Source organism: Neophocaena asiaeorientalis, unplaced genomic scaffold, assembly GCF_003031525.2.
Source record: "Neophocaena asiaeorientalis asiaeorientalis breed wild unplaced genomic scaffold, Neophocaena_asiaeorientalis_V1.1 scaffold308, whole genome shotgun sequence".
NCBI classification, from domain to species: domain Eukaryota; kingdom Metazoa; phylum Chordata; class Mammalia; order Artiodactyla; family Phocoenidae; genus Neophocaena; species Neophocaena asiaeorientalis.
Window position 1 is genome coordinate 5,178,165 of NW_020172768.1, and position 23,473 is coordinate 5,201,637.

A 23,473-nucleotide genomic window follows, 5' to 3' on the forward strand; every position below is an offset into this window, starting at 1 on the left:
CAGCAGCCTCTCAGCAGCTCAGCAGTCAGGACGGTGACGCGCAGGGACATCGCGGTGACCAAGGGTCCCGCCCGGTGAGACCTGTTCCTCCATCCACGTGGTCCCGCCTCCACGTTCCGCTGAAAGCCCCCCACCCTTCTCCTGGTACATGCCCCCCTCATGCAGTCACGGGACTGTTTAATTTTTATTGGCGTATAATTGATTTACAATGTTGTTAGTTGCAGGTGTACAGCACAGTGATTCAGTTATACGTATACATATATCCACTCTGTTTTAGATTCTTTTCCCACACAGGTTATTACAGAGTACTGAGTAGAGCTCCCTGTGCTCTACAGTAGGTCCTTACTGGTCATCTGTCTTATATATAGCAGTGTGTATACATTAATCCTAATCTCCTAATTCATCCCTCCCCACCCTCCCCTTTAGTAACCGTAAGTGTGTTCTCTACATCTGTGCCTCTATTTCTGTTTTGTAAATAAGTTCATTTGTACCGTTTTTTTAGATTCCACATATAAGCAATATCATATGATATCTGTTTTCCTTGTCACGGGACAGTTTTGCATCTCAGAGAGAGGGGTGCCGACGTTCAGAGTGCTGTAGCAGACCTCGGCAGAATCCTCTTTCTTGGGCATTGGTCCAGGAGCAGGGCTAAAAGGAGCACACGTGTCCTGAGCCCTTGTGAGCCTGCGACAGCAAGAAGCCTCCTGGGCACAAGCCAGCACCTGGGGGCCACCCCGCTCCTCCCGCTGAGTTCTACAGCCCTCCTGGCTCCGGATCCCCTAATGATGGATGACCAGCCTCCATTACGTCCCAGCCAGGGACAACTCCTGACCTGATCCACCTCCTGGCCTCACAGCCCACCGCCCCACCCCGGAGGGGGCGCTCCCTCCACCTTCTCAAAGCAGTTATAGTCAGAATCTCTTCCCACTGGGAACCACTTCTGCCATCAGTGGAGAACGTAAGGCTTCCCGGAGACCCTGCTTCCTGCAGCATAATTGCAAGGGGTGTGATTGGGAGGGGAAGGCAGGTAGGCAGAGGATGTACGGTGAGAAGAGGGAGGCCACGGCAGCCCTCTGCACGACGGAGGGGTCTGGGGAGGGGGGACAAGGCTATGGGAGGGGGCACGGGGCTGGTTAGGACCACGGTGGGAACGAAGCAGCAGCCCATTCCCTGTCTCTTTGCTGTCGTGTGAGTCCTACGTCGGCCTCCTGGCTTCCTCCGTACTGAGGACTGACAGGCTGTGTACATGGCAGACTCATTAGTGCAAACAGGAGGCTCTGAGGAGAATTTATTGGCATGACCACAACCCTTAACACCACGCTCAGCCTAACTCAAAGTCCAAGCCAACATGTCCACGTGGGGAAGGAGCCTCTCTCTGCCTCGGGAGCCCAGGAGTATAAATTGGCAGTTGACAGACCGAATCTGACTCACAGACGGATTTTTTTTGGCTCGCTCGGTGTTTCAGAAATCGTTGAATTAGTTGTCAACATTGAAAAAAAGAAATTTCCTGTTGAAAAGTCTTCATTTCTAGCTTTTCTAGAAAAAGGAAGTGGAAGATGTTGCAGAACCAGCTCCACATTCTTGCGTGACAGTAATTAGCTGGAGCTGAGTAACGCTGCCCCCTGTAGCACCACACGTGTACTTTGCTCACCTCAGTCCCCACCACTCCCTATGGTGCCCCCAAGACACAGAGCAAGTTTTTTTTTTGTTTTTTTTTGTTTTGTTTTTTTGCGGTACACGGGCCTCTCACTGCCGTGGCCTCTCCCGTTGCGGAGCACAGGCTCCAGACGTGCAGGCTCAGCGGCCATGGCCCACAGGCCCAGCCACTCCGCAGCATGTGGGATCTTCCCGGACCGGGGCACGAACCTGTGGCCCTTGCATCGGCAGGCGGACTCTCAACCACTGCACCACCAGGGAAGCCTCCCCCAGAGCAAGTTTTGATTTACCATGGGTTTGTATAATTGCTTTTCCTAGAATAGGAATTATATCTTTTAAAATCTTTTTCTTTATCAAAAATGTGGAAAAGAAGGTCTGAGAAGTCTCACATTTGAATAAAAATAAGAGAAAGCACATTGTCTGGTCAGTACGCACATGAGGTGTGTCTGTGTTCAGAGAAGCAGCAGCTCTGTTCGCTGACCTCACTCATCTGCCTTTGGAGGCGGCAGAGTTGGGCACCAGCCTCCTGGGTTCTGGTCACTACAGCATGCCCATCCCATTCAGGAGGGACAGGTATTGGATCCACTCCTGGCAGAGGCAGGCACACCTGACATGCAGGAAAGTCCAGCCAGAGTCATTCACAGCGAGATCAGTGGCCACCGGCTAGTGGTCTCTGCCCTCGGAGAGCCCAGAGCATCCACACAGAGATGCTTCTGGGAGTGAAAGGGGCGCTTGGTGATTTACACCAAGACACCCGGTGTTGGCTGGGATATGTGGACACCCTGTCTCCTTGGAGCAACTGGGGACCTGTGTGAGCAAATACTGCTGCGGTGAGAAAATGTCCAGGAGCAGATGTAAGCACGGGGAGCTTTCAGCTCAGGAGAAAAGCAGGAGGGTGGATGGAGGAGAGGGGGGCCCCAGCTCCACTCTGCAGCCCAGGCAGAACGGGTAGCACAGCAGTAAATCATGAATTGGTTTCCAAGCACGGATCGGAATGTGTCGTCAGCTGCCTCCTGGACCAGGTGTTTTAGAACTGCATTTAGAGTCAAACATGTCTAGTCCTGCCTCTTAATAACTGAGTGGGCTTAAGCGAGTTACTAAATCACTCTGCTTTTGTGATCTGTAAATGAGGCTGCTGAGATATCTGAGCACCAAATGAGACAATGCACTAAAAGCACCCAGCACAGCGGTGGCATGTAGTGGGTGTTAAGTACATGAGCTTTTATGAGGGGCCCCTCCCGGGTCTCATGTCCAGAAGGCTCACCTCGAGGGGCTTCCCTGGTGGCGCAGTGGCTGAGAGTCCGCCTGCCGATGCAGGGGACACGGGTTCGTGCCCCGGTCTGGGAGGATCCCACATGCCGTGGAGCGGCTGGGCCCGTGAGCCATGGCCGCTGAGCCTGCGCGTCCGGAGCCTGTGCTCCGCAACGGGAGAGGCCGCAACAGTGAGAGGCCCGTGTACCGCAAAAAAAAAAAAAAAAGAAGGCTCACTTCACCCCACCCGCTGGTCATCCTCTTCAGCACGTCTTTCCTTACTCTTCCTCGCCCACTCAGGCCAAGCTGAATCAAGAACTGTGCCATGGTCCCTCTGTCACTCTCCATCGTACCGTCTGTCTGTGTGTCCCCACCATTCCGTGAGCTCCTTGAGGGCAGAAAATAGAGCAGGGGTCCTCAGTCTCCATGGCCATGAGAGTGGCCAGGCTCGGGCTTCTGGGCTGTGGGACCCGGGCCTCAGCATGGCGTCCAGCCCCCAGCTGACCGGAAGCATCAAGGTCACTGGGAGCTCCTTGAGAAAAGGCAGATTCTGGGAACCCCAGAGCTACTGCATCCGAATCTGCGTTTGAACAAGAGCCCTGGGAATGTGAATGGAAAGTGCAGGAAAGGGGTGAACTGCCACTCCACCTCCTACAGCCCCAGGGCGATCACGCACGTTTGCAGGGGATGTTCGGTGAGGGTCACCGGCTCACTGACTGACTGACTGAATGAATGACTCTCGTGTGCCACGGTTTCCAGCGGGCTTTCACACGTGTGGTGCCACCCAGATACTTTTCAAGCTTGGGTTCAAGAAGTAAAACCACAAAACATCCAGGAAACAGAGAATAGACTCGCACCTAAGTTGATAGCTGCAAATAGCTGCAAAATGATGAGGTTTTTAAACAAAATATCCACTGGGTTTTTCAAGATGTATTACTTCTGACTCTTGGCCATTAAAACTCAGAATGCACTACAAAGAGTTCTGTTTTCGTTTTCAAGGTTAGTAATCGTGAAAGCTGGGAAGCCAGGGCTGGGAGGAGCCAGCCCATCGTGCGGTTTGCACCCAGGCTCTAGGGGCTGGAGCTGCTGGCCGATTTCTCCCGGTTGAAGAGGGATTTACTCCGCCATCAGTTTCCAGGCCAGTCCCACCCATGCTGGGCCAGCCCCTGGGTCTCCCGTGTCCATGGGCCCTGGCCTCTCTCTCTGCTGTTTCTACACCAGGCTCCAGGTGAGCGGCCCGTGGGCTGAGGCCAGGCGCCTGCAGCTTCTTCCCGGGCCTCTGAACTGTCCAGGGACCACAAGGCAGGAAGGAGGCCAGAGCTGCCCTTTCCAAGCCCAGTGGGGGTATTTGGCCCGAGACAGGTGGCTGGGAGAAGAGGGGTCCTGGTCACGGAAAGCCAGGCTGGTGACCCGGATTCCATGCTCAGGCCACTGCGCTCAGGGGTCCCCTGTCCCCCAAGCCCCGGTGCCTCCCCTCCGCCTCTTCCCACGCTCCTGTGTGGAGAAGGCAGGTCCCAAGCAAGAGAAACGCCCTGATCTGAGCACCGGAACCGTCTCTGCCTCGGTGTGAAAAGAACCTAAAGTGAAGGTTCTTAAAAAGTTCTTCAGGCACGGCTTCTGGGGAAAGAGAGTGAGGGGTTCCCCACCAGGACCCCACAGAGACCAGAGCCATCTAAGACCTCTGCACCAATCTGGTGCAGCCGCTGTGGAATCTAGACACTGCGTTGGGTCTTAGCTCCCAGCAGACGCTGTGTGACTCTGGGCGTGTTATTTAAGCTTTCTCCTAGCTCCTGCCTTCGTAAAATGAAGACGATGCCCTCCTCGCAGGAGTGAATGAAATGAAGCCACACGGCGGCACGATGCTGGTGCGGCAGGCACAGGGCCCTGGTGGTCCTCCTTCCTCATCCTTAATGCTTGAAGCTCTCCTGCCCCCCACAACTCCCACCCCCATCCCCAGACAGAGGATAACAGAGCTACCACTTCGAAGAGCTCCCATCAGCCATGCACTGTGCACACACCTTTCATTTCATCATCGCAGCAACCCTCTTTGCGGCCCTATTATTGTCCCCATTTTACAGATAAAGTAACTGAGGCTTACAGAGAAGTCACTTCCCTGGAAGTCCCTCAGCTCAAGGTAAAGTAGGAAGCTGGGCAATCCGGTGCCTAACTTGTCATTACCTGGTTTCCTCTTCTGTCGTGTTTTAGTTGCTTATTTCTGCCGTCACATCTGACCACAGACATACTGGTTTAAAACGCCATTGGTCGGCTCACGGTTCTGAAGGTCAGAAGTCCAGACACCACGTGATCACGTTCTCCACTCAGAGTCTCACAAGGCCAAAACCCAGGTGTCAGCGGCTGCACGGCATCTGGTGCTCAGGCCCTCCTCCGGCTCCTGTGCTAGTGGCAAAATCTCGTTCTTTGAGGCTGTAGGACTGAGGTCCTCGTTCCCCTGCTGGCTGTCAATGAGGGGCTGCTCTTGGCTCCTGAGGGCCACCCACATTCCTCGCCACAATGCTCCTCTGTCTTGAAAGCCAGCAAAGGAAACACCTGTCTCGTCAAATTCCTTTCATGCCTCCAGTGTCCTGCTTCAGGAAAAGCCCAGTCTTTTTAAGGGCTTCTCTGACTAGGTCTGGCTCACCCCCAAACAATCTGCCTTGCTTAGAGTCAACTGGGCTAGCACAAAACCCAGTCACGAGAGTGAGAACCCCATCCCCACGTCCGGGGATGTACAGGGAGTGTATGGGGAAAGGAGTCATGGGGGCCTCTCAGAATTCTTCCTATTCTCGGGACTTCTCTGGTGGTCCAGTGGTTAAGAATTCGCCCTCCAATGCAGGGGACACAGGTTCGATCCCTGGTCGGGGAACTAAGATCCCACCTGCCACTGGGCAACTAAGTCCACGCACTCTAGAGCCCACACACGGCAACTAGAGAGAAGCCCGAGCGCCACAACAAAGAGCATGAGTGCTGTAACGAAAAGCGTGCGTGCCGTAACTAAGACCCAATGCAGCCAAATAAATAAATAATTTAAAAAAAAAAAAATGTAGGTAAGATTTAAAGAATTCTTCCTACTCTCATGTGCTCTCTCTGTTCCAAGTACATACTCTACTGGTAAGACCTTTTATACTTCCTGCTCACCCTGAGGGTCTTTGAGGGCACTGGAGCAACTTATTCATCAACGAGGTTGGAGTCTTTTCATATGTAACAAGCAGTACAGCCGTATAGACTCATATAGAACAGTAGACAAGTATCTCAGTCTGACCTCTGTCTTGAAAGCCAGCAAAGGAAACACCTGTCTCGTCAAATTCCTTTCATGCCTCCAGTGTCCTGCTTCAGGAAAAGCCCAGTCTTTTTAAGGGCTTCTCTGACTAGGTCTGGCTCACCCCCAAACAATCTGCCTTGCTTAGAGTCAACTGGGCTAGCACAAAACCCAGTCACGAGAGTGAGAACCCCATCCCCACGTCCGGGGATGTACAGGGAGTGTATGGGGAAAGGAGTCATGGGGGCCTCTCAGAATTCTTCCTATTCTCGGGACTTCTCTGGTGGTCCAGTGGTTAAGAATTCGCCCTCCAATGCAGGGGACACAGGTTCGATCCCTGGTCGGGGAACTAAGATCCCACCTGCCACTGGGCAACTAAGTCCACGCACTCTAGAGCCCACACACGGCAACTAGAGAGAAGCCCGAGCGCCACAACAAAGAGCATGAGTGCTGTAACGAAAAGCGTGCGTGCCGTAACTAAGACCCAATGCAGCCAAATAAATAAATAATTTAAAAAAAAAAAAGATGTAGGTAAGATTTAAAGAATTCTTCCTACTCTCATGTGCTCTCTCTGTTCCAAGTACATACTCTACTGGTAAGACCTTTTATACTTCCTGCTCACCCTGAGGGTCTTTGAGGGCACTGGAGCAACTTATTCATCAACGAGGTTGGAGTCTTTTCATATGTAACAAGCAGTACAGCCGTATAGACTCATATAGAACAGTAGACAAGTATCTCAGTCTGAGAACTGGGTATATTCCCTCCATAACTCTTCCTCCAATCTCACACCGAATCCCAAATCTCAGGGAACTCAGACTTTGATCCAGTGTATCTAAGAGAGAAAGGAGGAAATTGCTAAGAGCGCCTGCTATGCCCATTTCACAGTAGGGAAACTGAGTCTGAGACAAGATTCCCAGGCCAGTGCTGTCTTCAGGAAGCCCTGCTGGCCCCCAAGTTCAGTTTCTATCAAACTTCTGCGTCCATGACTTTCTAAAATACCCCCATGACACAGAGTTTTCTTCACTGGGGCGTGAGAGGAGTTTTGGGAATTCTTAATGCAGAGGTGCATTTAAATGGGTGTCAGATTCACTCATGCATTATCTAAAATACAACTGCCTCTGACTGTGCCTCTTTTGAGTCTTTCTCCACTTGTGTTTTTATATCAAAGAGATTCAAGCACTTTGCTGGACTTGAAGCTCTGTCTTTCCCAAGACCTTTCATCGTGTCTCGGCACAGCTTTCCATTCAGGGACGCGGGAGGGAATGAAAGATGAAGATGAAGAGGTGGGCTTGCTGAGACTGAATGGGATTTGCTCAAGTCAGGCCCTCTTCCTGGCTCTGCAGACAGCGGTGCCCACACGCAGCTGGCCACGGCCAGGCCAACACTTTCTCCCTGCCTCTGTCTCCACAGACCCCTGGGTTCAAAGAGGCAATGCTAGAATACAAACTATACAAGGCCTGGGTCTGCATTCATCTTACTGCTTTGTCACAAGCTCTTAGCATGCAAGTTGAACTATTAATAGCTCTTCAATTAGTGTTTGCTCGATGGATGCATAAATTAATAGAATGGATCTTGGAAACCCGATTAAAGAATCTTCATTGTCTGAGAAAACCCTTTGACTTGTTGGGCCACAGCGCTGGAAACCAAGATTTCTAGGGTGGGCAATTTGCTTACCCTTAGAAGGAATCCAGGTAGTCAAGGGACCCTGCCTGATACCTGCCCTGCAGGTTGCACACTGGAGCTTTAAATACTTGACTTAGATGCTCCCGGCCTCTGTCTTCTTTAAAATGGTGTTATTGGGAAATTGCATTAAATTTCAGTTCAAGGAGAGTTTGTAACTCTTCACATTTATACTTATACTTACGTTTATTTTCGTATATTCTTTCCCTGGGTCCCCGTAATGGCCTCCAGGACTGGAGGGGTGGAGAATGTTATCCGAGGTTTATAGCAGATTCGACTGAAGCAAAGAAAGTTAAGACTTTTACTTTGGATCACAGAGCAGGTGTGCTGGAAGCTGAGCTAGAATCCAGATCTCACCCTGGGTGGAATGAGCAATAACTCCCGCAGAGCGTTCGAGCTCGCGTGGAGAACGGGTGCCAATATCAAATCAGAAGCCAACCTCTTTTCCTGTCTGCTGGACACAAAACGTTTTCAGATCCGGGCTGAGGTGTCCCGGAAAGCCTTTTTCTGTTTCCATCACAGAACAAGGCCTTCTCCTGCAAGAACGTATGCTGAAAAGTAAAGAAGGAAGCAGAGCAGAAAATCAGAAAGCTCCTTTCCTGAAAGAGCTGAGGGCAGCTAATGTGTTTTCCAGGCGCCCTAGCCGGTGACTCATTCTTGCCGGTGCTGACCCTGCCCTGCCCAGTCACGGGCAGCGCTCCTCACGGACCCCCACCTGCGTTCCGGCAGCTGGGGTCCCCAGGAGCACCCAGAGCCTCAGGATCGGCAGCCTTTCTCCCCATTTCTGGGCACTCTCTGGTCGAGTGTTCAGTACACGGTCTCCTGGCTAAGGGGCAGAGCAAAATCGTGCTTGGGATTCTGCAAGGCAGCAGCAAGCATGCCCTCCTAGCTCCAGTTATCTTTGCAACTACCACGCGAGGCAGACGAGGAGCAGGTGGCCTCTGCAGAACGGGAAATGGCCGGTGGACGTCTGAGACGCACAGCACTTCCTACGACCCTTCCACATGATATTTTAAAGGTTACCCTGGAATTGCTGCAGCCACTCAGGCAGCAGAGGAAAGGTCTGCCTCTCTGTGATGGGTGAGCTCTCCCTCACTCAGTCAATCAGGCAGTTGGCTCGTGGTTTATAGAACATTCCTGTAGGTTGTGCTATCAGGGACACAGTTTCCTGGGCAGGGACGTAACTGTGAAGTCAAGAACTTGCTTGTAAAGATGAAGAAGGGCTGAATGATAGGATCCCCAGGATCAGAAGCTCCTAGAACCTTCTGGAAGGAGCAGCTCATCAGTCTCAGTCTGCTCCTTGGAACCTCAAGGTCTGCAGGCCACTGGGTGTTGGGGGCTGTGAACCCCCTGGGCTGGAGCCAGACAGACCTAGATCCCAAACCTAAGTCAGCCACTCACCACCCGAGCTTCATTTTCCTCGTCTGAAAATGGAGTGATGATAACAGTACTGGAGTAAGAGCTCTGTTGTGAGGAGTAAATGAGCCCATATGATATTAGTGTCTTAGCGAGGTGCCTGGGCAGACACTGAAGCTATTGCTGTTGCGATCTCACGGTCCTGCCCAGCTTCATCAGGGTCTTGGGAGCATTTTAAATGACTGTGGGCACAATATCAGAAACACGGTAGACTGAATACTACAGGATTCTGGGTGTTTAAAGGGCAGCATATACTCCAAAAATATCTTCTAGCCCTTTTGAAAACCTTGGGGCATTAACATCCCGCCCATCTCAATTTCTTAGAGGGCAGGGAATTACTGTATCCGAATTTTTAATGGTGGGTCTACACAGCAATTTTTCATATTCGTAAAGGTTCAAACGGCCACAGACCTTCGGCTCAGACGGTAGGAGTGAGCGCAAGGTGAATCAGACACGTGTTGCCTTTTCCTTTCTGTCTGCTGCTAAGATCTCAGGTGAAAAGACGGAAGACAGGGAGGGATAAAGGAAACAGCATAGACTTTGGGCCTGACCAGCCAGAACCCAGATATCAGCTCTTCCACCTGGATGTCACTTATCCTCTTTGGGACTCATTTCTTATTAATTCATCCATTTATTCAAGAGTAATTTTTGAGTACAAAGTATGTGCGAGGCTCTGCTGTGGGTACTTGGGGTGTATCAGGGAACAAAACAGACCCCAAATTGAGCCGGGGGGTGGGGGGCTTACATTCTATAGGAGGGAGAGAGACTGTTGGAAATAAGCCTGATGCCTGAGCAAATAGTGCAGTCTTTCTATAACGGAGATCTCAAGCTCTCCCTCCCACCGGTTGTTGTGGCGATAACAAGTGACTGTCCACGTATCAGGCATGGAATACGGTAGCCATTTAATAAAGTGTTGCAATTACTAGTTTTTAAATTGCTCCCAGATTTCTTTAAACCCTTTAGACACTAAATGTGGAGTTTGCACCTGGAATGTGTTCATTTATTCATTCAACAAACAACTATTGAGCTTCCATTATATGCTAGAACCTGTACTAGGCACCAGGGATATAAGTGAATAATATAAGAGAACATGGTCCCCGCCCTGAGCATCTCCCAGGCTGCTGCTGGTCCACATCTATTGGTCCATTGTACACTAGAGGAGAGGCCTTTGAGGGCACAAAGGCAGAGTGAACTTGAAGTTCAGGGTCTCTGAATCAGAATGGTCCACCTCACTGATGATGTTTTTTTTTTTTTTATTGACATATAGTTGATTTACAATGTTGTGTTAATTTCTTCTGTACATCAAAGTAACTCAGTTATACATATATCTATTCTTTTTCATACTCTTTTCCATTATGGTTTATCACAGGATATTGAAGATAGCTCCCTGTGCTATACAGTAGCACCTTGTTCTTTATCCATTCTGTATATGATAGTTTGCATCTATTAACCCCAAATTCCCATTCCTTCCCTCCCCCCAGCCCCTGCTCCCCGTTGGCAACCACAAATCTGTTCTCTATATTTTGAGTCTGTTTTTGTTTGGCAGATATGTTCATTTGTATCGTATTTTAGATTCCACATACAAGTGATACCATATGGTATTTGTCTTTCTCTTGACTTACTCCCCTTAGTAAGTTAATCTCTAGGTCCAACCATGTTGCTGCAAATGACATTATTTTGCTCTTTTTGATGGCTGAGTAATATTCCATTGTATATATATACCACATCTTCTTTATTCATTCATCTGTTGACGGACATTTAGGTTGCTTCCATGTCCTGGCTATTGTAAATAGTGCTGCTATGAACATTGGGAGTGCACGTATCTTTTCGAATTAGAGTTTTCTGCAGATATATGCCCAGTAGTGGGATTGCTGGATCATATGGTAGCTCTATTTTTAGTTTTCTGAGGAACCTCCACACTGTTCTCCACAGTGGCTGCACCAACTTACATTCCCACCAACAGTGTAGGAGGGTTCCCTTTCCTCCACACCCTCTCCAGCATTTGTTATTTGTAGACTTTTTAATGATGGCCATTCTGACTGCTGTGAGGTGGTACCTCATAGTTTGATTTGCATTTCTCCAATAATTAACTGATGTCGAGCATCTTTTCTTGTGCCTATTGGCCTTCTGATGATGTCTTCTTTAATTCAGCATACCCCAGCTATGGCTGGCGATTCTAGGAATGCCATGAACCAGGATATGGAGATTGGGGTCACTCCCAGGGACTCTAAGAAGGTTCCCAAGCAGGCCCGCGATTATATCCCCATTGCCACCGACCGCACGCGCCTGCTGGCGGAGGGCAAGAAGCCCCGGCAGCGCTACATGGAGAAGAGTGGCAAGTGCAACGTCCACCACGGCAACGTCCAGGAGACCTACCGCTACCTGAGCGACCTCTTCACCACCCTGGTGGACCTCAAGTGGCGCTTCAACCTGCTCGTCTTCACCATGGTCTACACCGTCACGTGGCTGTTCTTCGGGTTCATCTGGTGGCTCATTGCTTACATCCGGGGTGACCTGGACCACATCGGGGACCGGGAGTGGATCCCCTGTGTCGAAAACCTCAGTGGCTTCGTGTCTGCCTTCCTGTTCTCCATCGAGACCGAGACCACCATCGGGTACGGCTTCCGGGTGATCACGGAGAAGTGTCCGGAGGGCATCATCCTCCTTCTGGTCCAGGCCATCCTCGGCTCCATCGTCAACGCCTTCATGGTGGGGTGCATGTTCGTCAAGATCAGCCAGCCCAAGAAGAGAGCCGAGACCCTCATGTTCTCCAGCAACGCCGTCATCTCCCTGCGGGACGAGAAGCTCTGCCTCATGTTCAGGGTGGGCGACCTTCGCAACTCGCACATCGTGGAGGCCTCCATCCGCGCCAAGCTCATCAAGTCCCGGCAGACCAAGGAGGGGGAGTTCATCCCGCTGAACCAGACCGACATCAACGTGGGCTTCGACACGGGGGACGACCGCCTCTTCCTGGTGTCCCCGCTCATCATCTCTCACGAGATCAACGAGAAGAGCCCTTTCTGGGAGATGTCGCGGGCCCAGCTGAATCAGGAGGAGTTTGAAATCGTGGTCATCCTGGAAGGGATGGTGGAGGCAACAGGTGAGCTGCTTTCTCCTCCTCGGCCCCTCCCCTCGGGCCACTGCCAGGACTCCAGAAGGTGGAGTCTCCAGACGGCAGCTGAACCGCCCGACCCCTGCATGGTGATCTGGGGGGTACCGTTCCTCAAGATGGAGGGATGAGAGCAGCTAAGGTGTACAGAACCCGCCCAATGTCTGGGCCCGTTCTAGACTCTAAACTCGCAGTAGCTCAGCGAGTGAGATAGTTTTCCTTCAGTTGTAGATATGGAAACAGAGACACAGGCAAATTATTTGCCCAGGAGCAAGGGCTCCTAAGTCATGGAGCCAGGATGCAGGTCAAAGCCAGGTGACCCAAAGCCAGCATTGGTTTCCAACAGGCTACACCTAACTGCTATCGTGGAGGTGGTGTCACCCAAAGAGACTTCTGTGAGCAAATAACTTTGGGAAACTCCCGGTTAAACAAAGGTGAACCGGCTTCTTACTGTAGGACTTGGCATTGTCTTTTTACGTGTGAATTACCTCCTGAGGAGAGGACAGGGTGCGGCATTTCCCAAACCCAAGGTTCCCAAAGTCACAGAATCCTCTTTTGGGAGAGACACCTATGGGCCCCTGTGGGCGCCTGTGGAGCAGGCTGCCCCTCATCTTCCCTGTGGAAAGGGCTCCATGAACACGAGGTGTGCAGAAAACAATGCATCACACCCACACGTGTCCGGACAGCCCCTCCCTGCCCAGCAACTGACTCACGGGCAGCCGAGCGCTTCCCAAGGCCAAGCTCCGTGCGGGGCTCGGGAAGTCCAAGGCCTGGGGGACCCCGTGTCCCCGCTGTATTCCCTGGGCTGAGGAGCCCCCGTTAACCTTGCACCCACCTCTGCTTCCTCCCCTTCTCCTGCCCCCCTTCTCTTCACTCACGAAGGAGTCTGAGCCACAGGTCTGACCCTAAGGATGGCTTGCAGAAATCTCACCTGAGCTCGGAATATACATATTTTTCTAATCTGAAAACAACACTGGAGGGCTGGCTTTAAGCTCCTGTTAAAGATGTGGTAGCAGCTTTCTGCAGACAGGAAGGGTTCATGCTCAGGTCTGTGACTACAGCTTGTCTGCCACACCACACTCTCCCCCAAAACGTTGGGGGTCCGGCACAAAGATGGCCAAACAAGGCTTCCTGGCCTCCTGAGAAGCTGGGTGGGAGACTCGGACCGGGCAGCCACAAACCCTCCCGATCGGAGCCAGTGGAACCGGCTGGGGTGCGAACAGGCTCCAGAGGCCTGGACGGAGGGGGCTTCTTGGCCATCTGCCGGGGGGCCGAGGCTAGCCACGCGGCATATGGTGGCAGCCGAGGGAGCCCTAGGGGCCAGGACAGCTGGCATGCAGGGAGCCTCCTCCCACAGGGCCAGGGGCTTGCGGGTCACCCTGACCTTGGTGCCGGGCTCGGATCAGAACGTGGGCTGAGATTCTGGGAAAAGAGCTCCACTTGGAGGCCACAAAGGAGGGGTCAGGTCAGAGACGCAGGGACAAACAGGAAAGCAGTGCCTAAGCACGGCCCCTCATGCCCCAGCCCCGCCCTCACTGCCACCTGCTGGCCTCTCCCTCACGATGCCTCAAAGTCAGGCCTGCCCCATCTGGCTGATCTCCTCTGCCCGCATGACCTGGGTAGCCCTGGTTCTGCAGGGAGACAAGAGAAGGAGACCACCCACCCACACTGGCTCTGATCTCAGCATCTCTAAGAGCTTGGTTGCCACGCCTATGGAGCCAAGGGCGGGCTGTGATTCAGGCCGAGGTTTGACCAGCACGGCTCTGTGCAGCCTGCCTGTGAGTCTGGGCAGATCGCTCAACCCGTTAGCAAGATGAGGCTGATAAACTTCACAGGCTCACTGGGGTTAAGTGATGAAATGGAGTAGCATGTGGGAAGCACAGTGCCTGCCACCCAGAGCGGTTTCTGTCCTTTCCAAGTGCATTGGAACATGGATGCCAGATACACAAGTAGGTTTCCAGCCATGGGGCAGCCCCCTCCCAAGCGATGGGACAGAAGAAGGGCAGGAAGACCCCAAGAGGGTTGGCCCAAAGCTTCCGTGGAGGTCCTGTCCTGCTGTTTTCCCTGAGGCCCCAGAGACACCTGGCCCGTGTCTAGGCTGGTCAGTGCCCTGCTTGGGTCTGTGCACCTCTGCTGAGCTGGGGGGCTTATCCAAGGACCGAGGGGAGAGGCCTGGTGCAGGCAGCACCCTGAGAGCAGAGAACAGGCTGCGAGCCGCAGCATGTGGGGCACTGGAGTTGCCCAGCACCGGAGCGCCGAGTGGGAGTAGCCTCTGCCCTGGGTCTGGTGTGTTTGAGACTCCCGCCAGAGAACGTCCAAACTGGGGGGCTGGAACTGGTGTCTCCTTCAGTCCCTGAAGAGCACAAGCTAGGACCTTCCTTGGCCGAAAGATTAAATATCAGAGAGCTGCTTCCCCATGACCCTGAGCTCAAAGGCGTCCTCATCCATAAACAAAGCTGCCCTCTCTGGAGAGAAAGCAGCACCTAAAAATAACACAGGCATGCCGGGGCTGAGCGGACAGGGAATGGAGACGTTGGAGCATGGTCCAATCAAGGAGCCATGCTGTGAGTTTGTGTGTGTGTGTGTGTGTGTGTGTGTGTGTATTTGTACGCACACGTAGGCTTCTGCCCATGTGTATCCACCCAAAACAACCCCTGGGTGTTCTAAGTGCCTGTCAGTTTCTCTGGGTTCAGCCATGCTGAATTTATCTTTGTTCAAACCCTTTTCCTGTCTCTTTTCTTGTCTCACTCTTCTAGAACTTAACTCATTTTCAGGAACGACGTCCATTTCTGAATTATCCACTCCAATCTCTAGGAACCAACTCCAAAATCTTGCATTGTTAATTTCTAATTTTCTGCCTCCATCACCCCTCGAGCTCCTTCGGGGCAAGGACCGTGTCTTATTCAGCGTTCTATCTGCATCATGCTTAGCACAAAGAAGATGTTCAACAAGTGCCTGATGAATGATTGGATGGATGGAGGGATGGATAACAGGGTGGATGGATGGATGGATGGATGATAGGGTGGGTGGATGGATGGATGACTGATTGGTGGGTGATTGGATGGATAGGTGAATAGATGGATGGATGGATGGATGGAGGGATGGATGGATGATAGGGTGGTTGGATGGATGGATGATGGATGGATGGATGACTGATTGGTGGGTGATTGGATGGATAGGTGAATAGATGGATGGATGGATGGATGGAGGGATGGATGGATGATAGGGTGGTTGGATGGATGGATGATGGATGGATGGATGACTGATTGGTGGGTGATTGGATGGATAGGTGAATAGATGGATGGATAGATAGGTGGATGATGGATGGATAGCTGTGGCCACTCCTAACACACGTGCCTTCTGTTCACCCAGGCATGACTTGCCAAGCACGGAGCTCCTACATGGATACGGAGGTGCTCTGGGGCCACCGATTCACTCCAGTCCTCACCCTGGAAAAGGGCTTCTATGAGGTGGACTACAACACCTTCCACGACACCTATGAAACAAACACGCCCAGCTGCTGTGCCAAGGAGCTGGCAGAAATGAAGCGGGAAGGCCGGCTCCTGCAGTTCCTCCCCAGTCCCCCACTGCCAGCAGGTTGTGCTGGAGCAGAGCTGGACGCAGAGGCTGAGCAGGACGGAGAGGAAGAGCCTGAGGGTCCGAGTGGGTCCCGGGAGACCAGGGGCTTGGTGTGAGGACGGTACTCTCCCCGCGACCTCCCCTCACGGGCTCGTGAGCACAGATGCTGCAAGGCTGGGGGTGGAGGGTGAACCAGCCGAGTGTGCTGGGGGTCAGCCAGGAGCCATTAGGCTCTGTGGGGAGGAGCAGTAACCCAGTCCTGGCACCTCCCAGCTCTTGCCTGGGTCCCCGTGGCAGTGCTGCTTCTTCTCCCCTGGCCTCTGTCACACTGGCTAAGGGCCAGGCCAGGAGGGGTTGCCCCACAGTGAAACACACAGGTGGCCTCTGTCCTCACACCCCTCTCTCTGCCAACTGGCCCGGATCACCTTTCTCTTTGGGTTTCACACACCCACTGGCAGAACCCCTCCTGGGATGACACCTAGAGAGGGCTGTCACCCCCTTCCCCTCATTCTGATCACCCTGGGGCTTGTGGATTCAGGGCGGGGAGATTCTGCCTGCCCGGAAGCTCAAACCCCCGGCCCTCGGGGGAGCTCACAGACTTCGGGGTTAAGGTTGATCCACGTCTTGCAGCAGTTCCTTGCAAATCTGTGACCAGTGACCACTTAGTGCGCTACAGAGTGCAAGGCCCTTGCTGGACGATCCCTGCATTACCTGTGAAGTGTGTGTTTTCCCCTGTTGTGTTCTGCGTGTCTAACGTAGCCTACAGATCACTGCTTTCCTTTGGGTAACATTTAGTCGGGGCCCTGGGCTGCAGAGCACCTCGGGCACGTGCAGCCTCACCGTCGGTCACTCCCTGGCCTTCCCAGCCACACCGTGCCTGCACCTCCCACCAAAGAGAGGACCCCAGCAGCTGGATCTTTGCTGGGACTGTCGGCCCAAGAATCTCAAAGTACTTCTGAGCTTCACTGTGGTTTAACTCACAATCTCAGAAATCCCACGGTGCGATCCAGGGAGAATGCTGAGGTCAGAGGACAGGATGAGCCAGTCGGTGTGAAACAGGGAGGGGGAGGGAAGAAACACAGAGAAAGGCGGGCAACTCGAATTTTAAAAGCAGCAGCAGCAGCAATTTTCGCTGAGATCGCCGACTTCAGTCTCTGTTACCAGGCGATGTATGGACGTGAAGCAACGGGAGAGGTGCCCGCAGAGGCGGCGTCACCTTTGAACCCAGGCTGGCCACCCTCAGCTGGCACCTAGGCCTGGGCCCTGGGCCTCCCTCCGGCAGGCAGGAGTCTAACACGGCGGCTAGGCCTGGAGAGCAGAGATGATGGCCAGGGGAGGGGGGTGGCGTCACCCTCACCTTGCAGACACGGAGAATCAGGGAGGGGGTGAACGTTAAGAGAGAGTTGAGTGGACAGTGGCATGGGACTTCCCTGGCAGTCCATTGGTTAGGACTTGACACTTTCGCTGCCAAGGGCCCGGGTTCAATCCCTGGTCAGGGAAGTGAGATCCCACAAGCCATGTGGCAACAACAACAAAAAAAATGACAATGGCAGAAGGTTTTCCTTTCCGGTCTAGAGGCGCAGGAAGAGGATGGACAGACGGTGCAGCTGTCACAGCGATGGGGCACGTCTCGCATGGGCGGAGGCCGACAGGTTTCTCATTAGCTGACCTAGACCTGGAGAGAGCTGTCAGATGTTCTGGCCACAGAACTAGGGAGGCCTCACCACCACTGCACAGCGCTCGGCTGGCCTTTGAAAATGGAAGCACCTTCCTGCCCCAGACACGAATGGCTTCCCTAGGACTGCGAGCAGGTAGCTGAGGCAGAAGCAAGGGGACTGGGTTTGGATCTCAGGCCCAGTTCCCCTGGGGCTGGGTTTTCCAGGTCCTGGGGCTGCAGAGAAGAGACGCAGGCATCCACACTTGGGGGGAGGGGCACCCTGGTGCTTGGGCCCCGGGGGCTGGACCTGGACAGGTGGGCGCCGGAAATCAGTGAGCAGTGGGCACCCGACAGAGGCGTGGTGCTGAGTCCTGGCTCCTGGCATCCTTCTGGGTGAAGCAGGGCTTGGAGGGAACGGGGAATGAGCTGGAATGCTGCCCTCTGGGGGAAAGGGAACAGGCAGGCTGGCGCACCCCAGTGGGGCACTGCTCACAATCAGGAATCTAAGGCAGGGAGCCTGTAACGAAGAGCGGATGCCCTGGGGCTGGAGGAGCTACAGCTGGAACTGCCAGACCGGAGGGCCTCAGCTCAGGCCCGCCAGGTCCAAGGCTTGCACTTCAGGACTGTTTCCTCGCCCCTCCCACCCCCAGCAGATCTAAATGCTGCTTTTGTCAAAACCGATCAGTGCCTGCAGGCTTAGAGCCCTCGGTGAGGCAGCTAAGCAAGGATGGGGAAACCATGGGAGAAGCTAGCCTTGCAGCTGGACTGGGTCCTGGGCCTGTTTCACACCTGCCTCCTTAGCATCCCCAGGTGGCCACACGAGCCATCCTCCTGTTCCCTAGCTCGGCAGTAGCTTCGAGGAACCTGGGCCACAGCACGTCCGTCAGCCAACTACAGACACTGTGGAGGCCACAGAAGAGGAAGAGAAGAGCACAACCCTATCCCAAAGCCCTCTGATGGGCCAGAGCTCACTCTACTGGGATGAAGCAGGTAGTAAGCCCAGTGTACACGTTAGCTGCTTTGTCTCAAGAAAATTCAAACGCAAGACGACTGCCCTTTTTATCCCAAGGCAAGCCTTTCTTGATGACCAATTGATCTAACTAAAGTTTTGAAACATTCTTCAAATCATTTTCCGGAAGTTCTTGTATAAACATGGGCTCACTCAATGTAAAGCCTGACGAAGGTCAGAACCTCAGTGGAGATCACTTTAAAAACATTGCATCGGCCCACAAGCCACCTGTGGGTCCTAGCCCTTAGCTGCACGGCTCTGAGATCACCCATCGCCTCTGATGGGCCACAGAGAGGTGAGCCAGGCTGTAAGGGGGGGCTTCCCACAGGCCTCAGCATCTCCTAAATCCCAAAGAATGTTCTCATGGGTCAGACCCTAAAAGCCTTGGGAGCTAACTTCCTGCCTCAGCTTCCATGTCCTTCCTATCTGGAGCCGTTCCCTGTAAGGGAGAGCCCCCAGGAGCTCAGAAGAAGGTAAGTCCCCCCTAGTCATCCTCTCGCCATCAGTCTGACACCCTGCTAGGTCTCCACAGCCTTGCCCAAAGGCCCCTGGTCCTGGGCCAGGTTGAATGGGTTTTGCCCGTGACTCTCCCCTCCAGGTGCCACCCTTGCTGTGCAGTGCTGTGCACTTTCTGTCATTTCCTCATGCTGCTTGAGGCCCTGGCCGGAGCAGCTGGCCTTGACGGAGGGGAAGGAGCCCTTGTCCGTCTGGGGGAGCCCTCCTGCTTGTGATCGGTAACAGCCGGCACCTTCTGCGACATGCTGGTCCCACGCCTGCCTTCCAGCATGCCTCAGCCCTGTGTCTCCCGCGAGCTGAGAGCCACAGAAACTCGAAGTTTTTGTACGGAAGTTGCCAGAAACTAAAACGAACCCCCCCACACACCAAAAGTTGCCTGTTGTTGTCTAAGAATATGCCCTGAACACATCTCTGCGCAAACACCATTTACTGTGCACCTACTACGTGCCCGGCGATGGGTTAGGCCCTTGCCCGGAAGATGGCACTGATTTCTCAAAACACTGCAGAGAAGCTCTTGGGAACCCCTTGCTACCAAAGAGATAACTGAGGTTCAGCAAGGTTAGTTCGTTTGCTCAAGGCCACAGGTAATCAGAGGAGGCAGGGCCTCTGGGTCCAACAGAGTCTCCCAAACAAACACAGATGTGCCATCATCCTACATAACACCGCCCCCAGGGCAGCTCCTGAGCTCGGCTGCAGAGGTAAGGACGCCCACCTCTTCCGGCCCCCTGTGCCCTGCTGTGGACTGTCAGCTTCCAGCCCCTAGCAATGTTCTCCTGTGGCAGGATAATTGGGAAACACCTCTTTTCTGATCCTGAGAGAGTTAATGAGCTGTGAAAAGAGATTAGATGGGTAGTCATTGCTTTGGGGAAGAAGCCACTTATCCTGCTCAACTTGGTTTTTGCTAATGACATCCTCTTAAACTCCTGTGTCAAATCCCTTCTGCCCAGTGTAGGATTCGTCAGTCTTCTTATTAAAAAGAACACCATTACACCGCTAAAAAAAAATCATCCAATAAAGTGGATTTGATCTTAACAGAACTTTTTCTCGTTTTAAGTAGATGGCCGTTGGTTTCCCATTCGAATTCACTGCCAGTTTAAGCAAACTTGTCCTTCTTGTTTTCACCAGTCTAAAAACACAGTATCAATATCTAAACTAGAGTGGAGGTGGATTCTGGGTAAGGAAACTGGAGGTAGAGAGCTGGACCAGGGGTCAGGGCTCAGCCTCAGGCCAAGGGCAGGATGAGGGTACCATCACCCAGAGGATGTGAGCGATGTGTTTCTCCTGCACATTCATTCCCTCCCCCAGATCATTCTCACACACTCTTTCATGTTAAATATTCAGAATCTGGGACTTCCTTGGTTGTCCAGTGGTTAAGACTTCACGCTTCCACTGCAGGGGGTGTAGGTTCTATCTATCCCTGGTTGGGGAACTAAGATCCTGCATGCCATATGAACCAAAAAAAAATAATAATAATAATAATAAATATTCAGAATCTACACTACCTAAATAATGAGTGTCTCAAAAATAAACTCAAAATGGATTAAAGACCTAAATGTAAGGCCAGACACTATAAAACTCTTAGAGGAAAACACAGGCAGAACACTCTATGACATAAATCACAGCAAGATCCTTTCTGACCCACCTCCTAGAGAAATGGAAATAAAAACAAAAATAAACAAATGGGACCTAATGAATCTTAAAAGCTTTTGCAAAGCAAAGGAAACCATAAACAACACCAAAAGACCACCCTCAGAATGGGAGAAAATATTTTCAAACAAAGCAACTGACAGAGGATTAATCTCCAAAATATACAAGCAGCTCATGCAGTTCAATATCAAAAAAACAAAGAAGCCAAGCCAAAAATGGGCAGAGGACCTAAATAGACATTTCTCCAAAGAAGATATACAGATTGCCAACAAACACATGAAAGGATGCTCAACATCACTAATCATTAGAGAAATGCAGATCAAAACTACAGTGAGGTATCATCTCACACCAGTCAGAATGGCCATCATCAAAAATCTAGAAACAATAAATGCTGGAGAGGGTGTGGAGAAAAGGGAACCCTCTTGCACTGTTGGTGGGAATGTAAATTGACACAGCCACTATGGAGAACTGTATGGAGGTTCCTTAAAAAACTACAAATAGAACTACCATACGACCCAGCAATCCCACTACTGGTCATATACCCTGAGAAAACCATAATTCAAAAAGAGTCATGTACCACAATGTTCATTGCAGCTGTATTTACAATAGCCAGGACATGGAAGCAGCCTAAGTGTCCATCGACAGATGAATGGATAAAGCAGATGTGGCACATATATACAATGGAATATTACTCAGCCATAAAAAGAAACGAAATTGACTTATTTGTAGTGAGGTGGATGGACCTAGAGACTGATGTTAAAACACTAATAATAATAATGAGTGTCTAAAAGCACCCAGTGCAGCAAGCCCCTGCACTGGTGTCTGCATTCATCACATTAATTAGCAAAAGGATTGATTTTACTGAAGAATGGGGGAGGGGCAGAGGAGGCTGCGGTGTGTCATGGGCACAGGACTTCAAGCATTTTCAAGTGAAGGCCAATCTCTCTGCCAAGATTATCATTAGAGGATTTACAATTGGCTTCCCTTCTGCTCAGTCCACCCGATGGGAATTGAACAGTTCAGATCTACGAAATAGGTTAAGGAAACGTCCCTCACTTAAACCATTCTGAAAGGATAAAACAGCTCTCCAGGGCTTTGATTTAGGATGGGACGCGGTATTTTCAGTTGTGGAGGAAATGCAGCACTGATGTGTGGGAGCATCTTCCTTGTCTGGCTCTGTGGCCCACCCATGTGCCCAGGCATGGCTTAGGCTGGTCCAGCTGCTATGACAAAAATACCACAGACTGGGTGGCTTACACAACAAACATTTATTTCTCACAGTTTGGTAGGCTGGGAAGTCCAAGATCAAAGTTCCGGCAGATTTGGTGTCTGATGAGAGCCTGCTTCCCGGTTCATACACTGCTGTCTTCTCACTGTATCTTCTCACAGTGGAAGGGGTGAGGGAGCTCTCCAGGGTCTCTTTTACAAGGGCACAGATGCCATTTGTGAGGGCTCCACCCTCATCACCTAGTCAGCTACAAAGACCCCACTTCCTTGTACCATCACCTTAGGGGTCAGGATTGCAACATGTGAATCTGGAGGGGACACAACCATTCAGTCCATATGTAAGCAAAAGCAGATCAGTGCATGTGACCAAGGCCATAGCAGGTAAATTAGCCTTGGGCAAAAGCACCTGGTAATACTGAGGGTGAGATGGCCTTCACGGTGGTGATGTGGAATACAAAACACGCACAAAGGCCAGGAAGTTCTGGGAACGGCTGGCTGTTCGCCTGCAGGGATGCCTCTTTGCTGGGGATCGTACCGCAAAGACTGTTCAGTATCAGAAGGGAAACTCCAAGTCAGGGGGCAACCAATGTCCCCTCAATAGACACATTTGCCACTCAAGCCTGAATCACAATTTGAGGAAGGAGAACTACACACAGGTTTCTAGGAAAACGCAAAAATCTGAACCTTTTCCTCAGAAAACTGACCTTGCCCAGAAGGTCCAGTCTTCGCTTGTGCCAGTCAGAGAAGCAGGGTGAGATGCGTGCCCTGGGCATCCCTTTGGACCCTTAGGTGCAGCTGTAAAGCGTGCTGACTTCTGTACGGCGGATAAATGTCTAGGAAGGAGTTTCAGAAACAGAAATATTTTAGACTTTTTCTCTAAGGAACTATTTACATTTACTCAGAAACTGCTACTAAAATAACCTCGACTCTCTTAGTGAAGGCAAACACCCTAAATCACAGGGGAGGAATTAATGAGAATGTGGGCACATGGTACTTTGAGCATCATTCTTCTATCCCGTGGCAACAGTGTAAGTGGAGAAATCCAGGGCTGAGGACGTGAGGCTGCTGGTAGTAAGAACGTGGTTGATAAGTGCATGCATTAAGGAGCCCTTTGTGTGCACACACCGAATGTCATGGTCGCATTCCAAATCGCCTCTTAAATAACCATGCTCACGGATCATATGCTAGTTCTATATTTAGTTTTTTTAAGGAAACTCCATACTGTTCTCCATAGTGGCTTTACCAAGTTACATTCCCACCAACAGTGTAGGAGGGTTCCCTTTTCTCCACACCCTCTCCAGCACTTATTGTCTTTTCCCTTTTTTTTTTTTTGGCCACCAAGCTGCGTGGCTTGCAGGATCTCAGTTTCCCAACTAGGGATGGAACCTGGGGCCACAGCAGTGAAAGTCTGGAATCCTAACTACTAGGCCACTTGTTGGTATTTTTTTTTTTTTTTTTTTTTGGTTGTAC

The 23,473-nt window shown here is 51.8% G+C and overlaps 1 protein-coding gene across 1 annotated transcript in view; it reads left to right on the top strand.

Moving 5' to 3' along the window:
* Positions 1-16,635, top strand: part of KCNJ5 (potassium inwardly rectifying channel subfamily J member 5) — a 24,826-nt gene extending 8,191 nt beyond the window's left edge. The window contains exons 2-3 of the mRNA XM_024740799.1: positions 11,421-12,359; positions 15,741-16,635. Coding sequence (XP_024596567.1) covers positions 11,423-12,359; positions 15,741-16,063 — 1,260 coding nt within the window. The 5' untranslated portion in view covers positions 11,421-11,422 and the 3' untranslated portion in view covers positions 16,064-16,635. The remainder of the gene's footprint in view (positions 1-11,420; positions 12,360-15,740) is intronic.
* Positions 16,636-23,473: the final 6,838 nt, after the last annotated feature.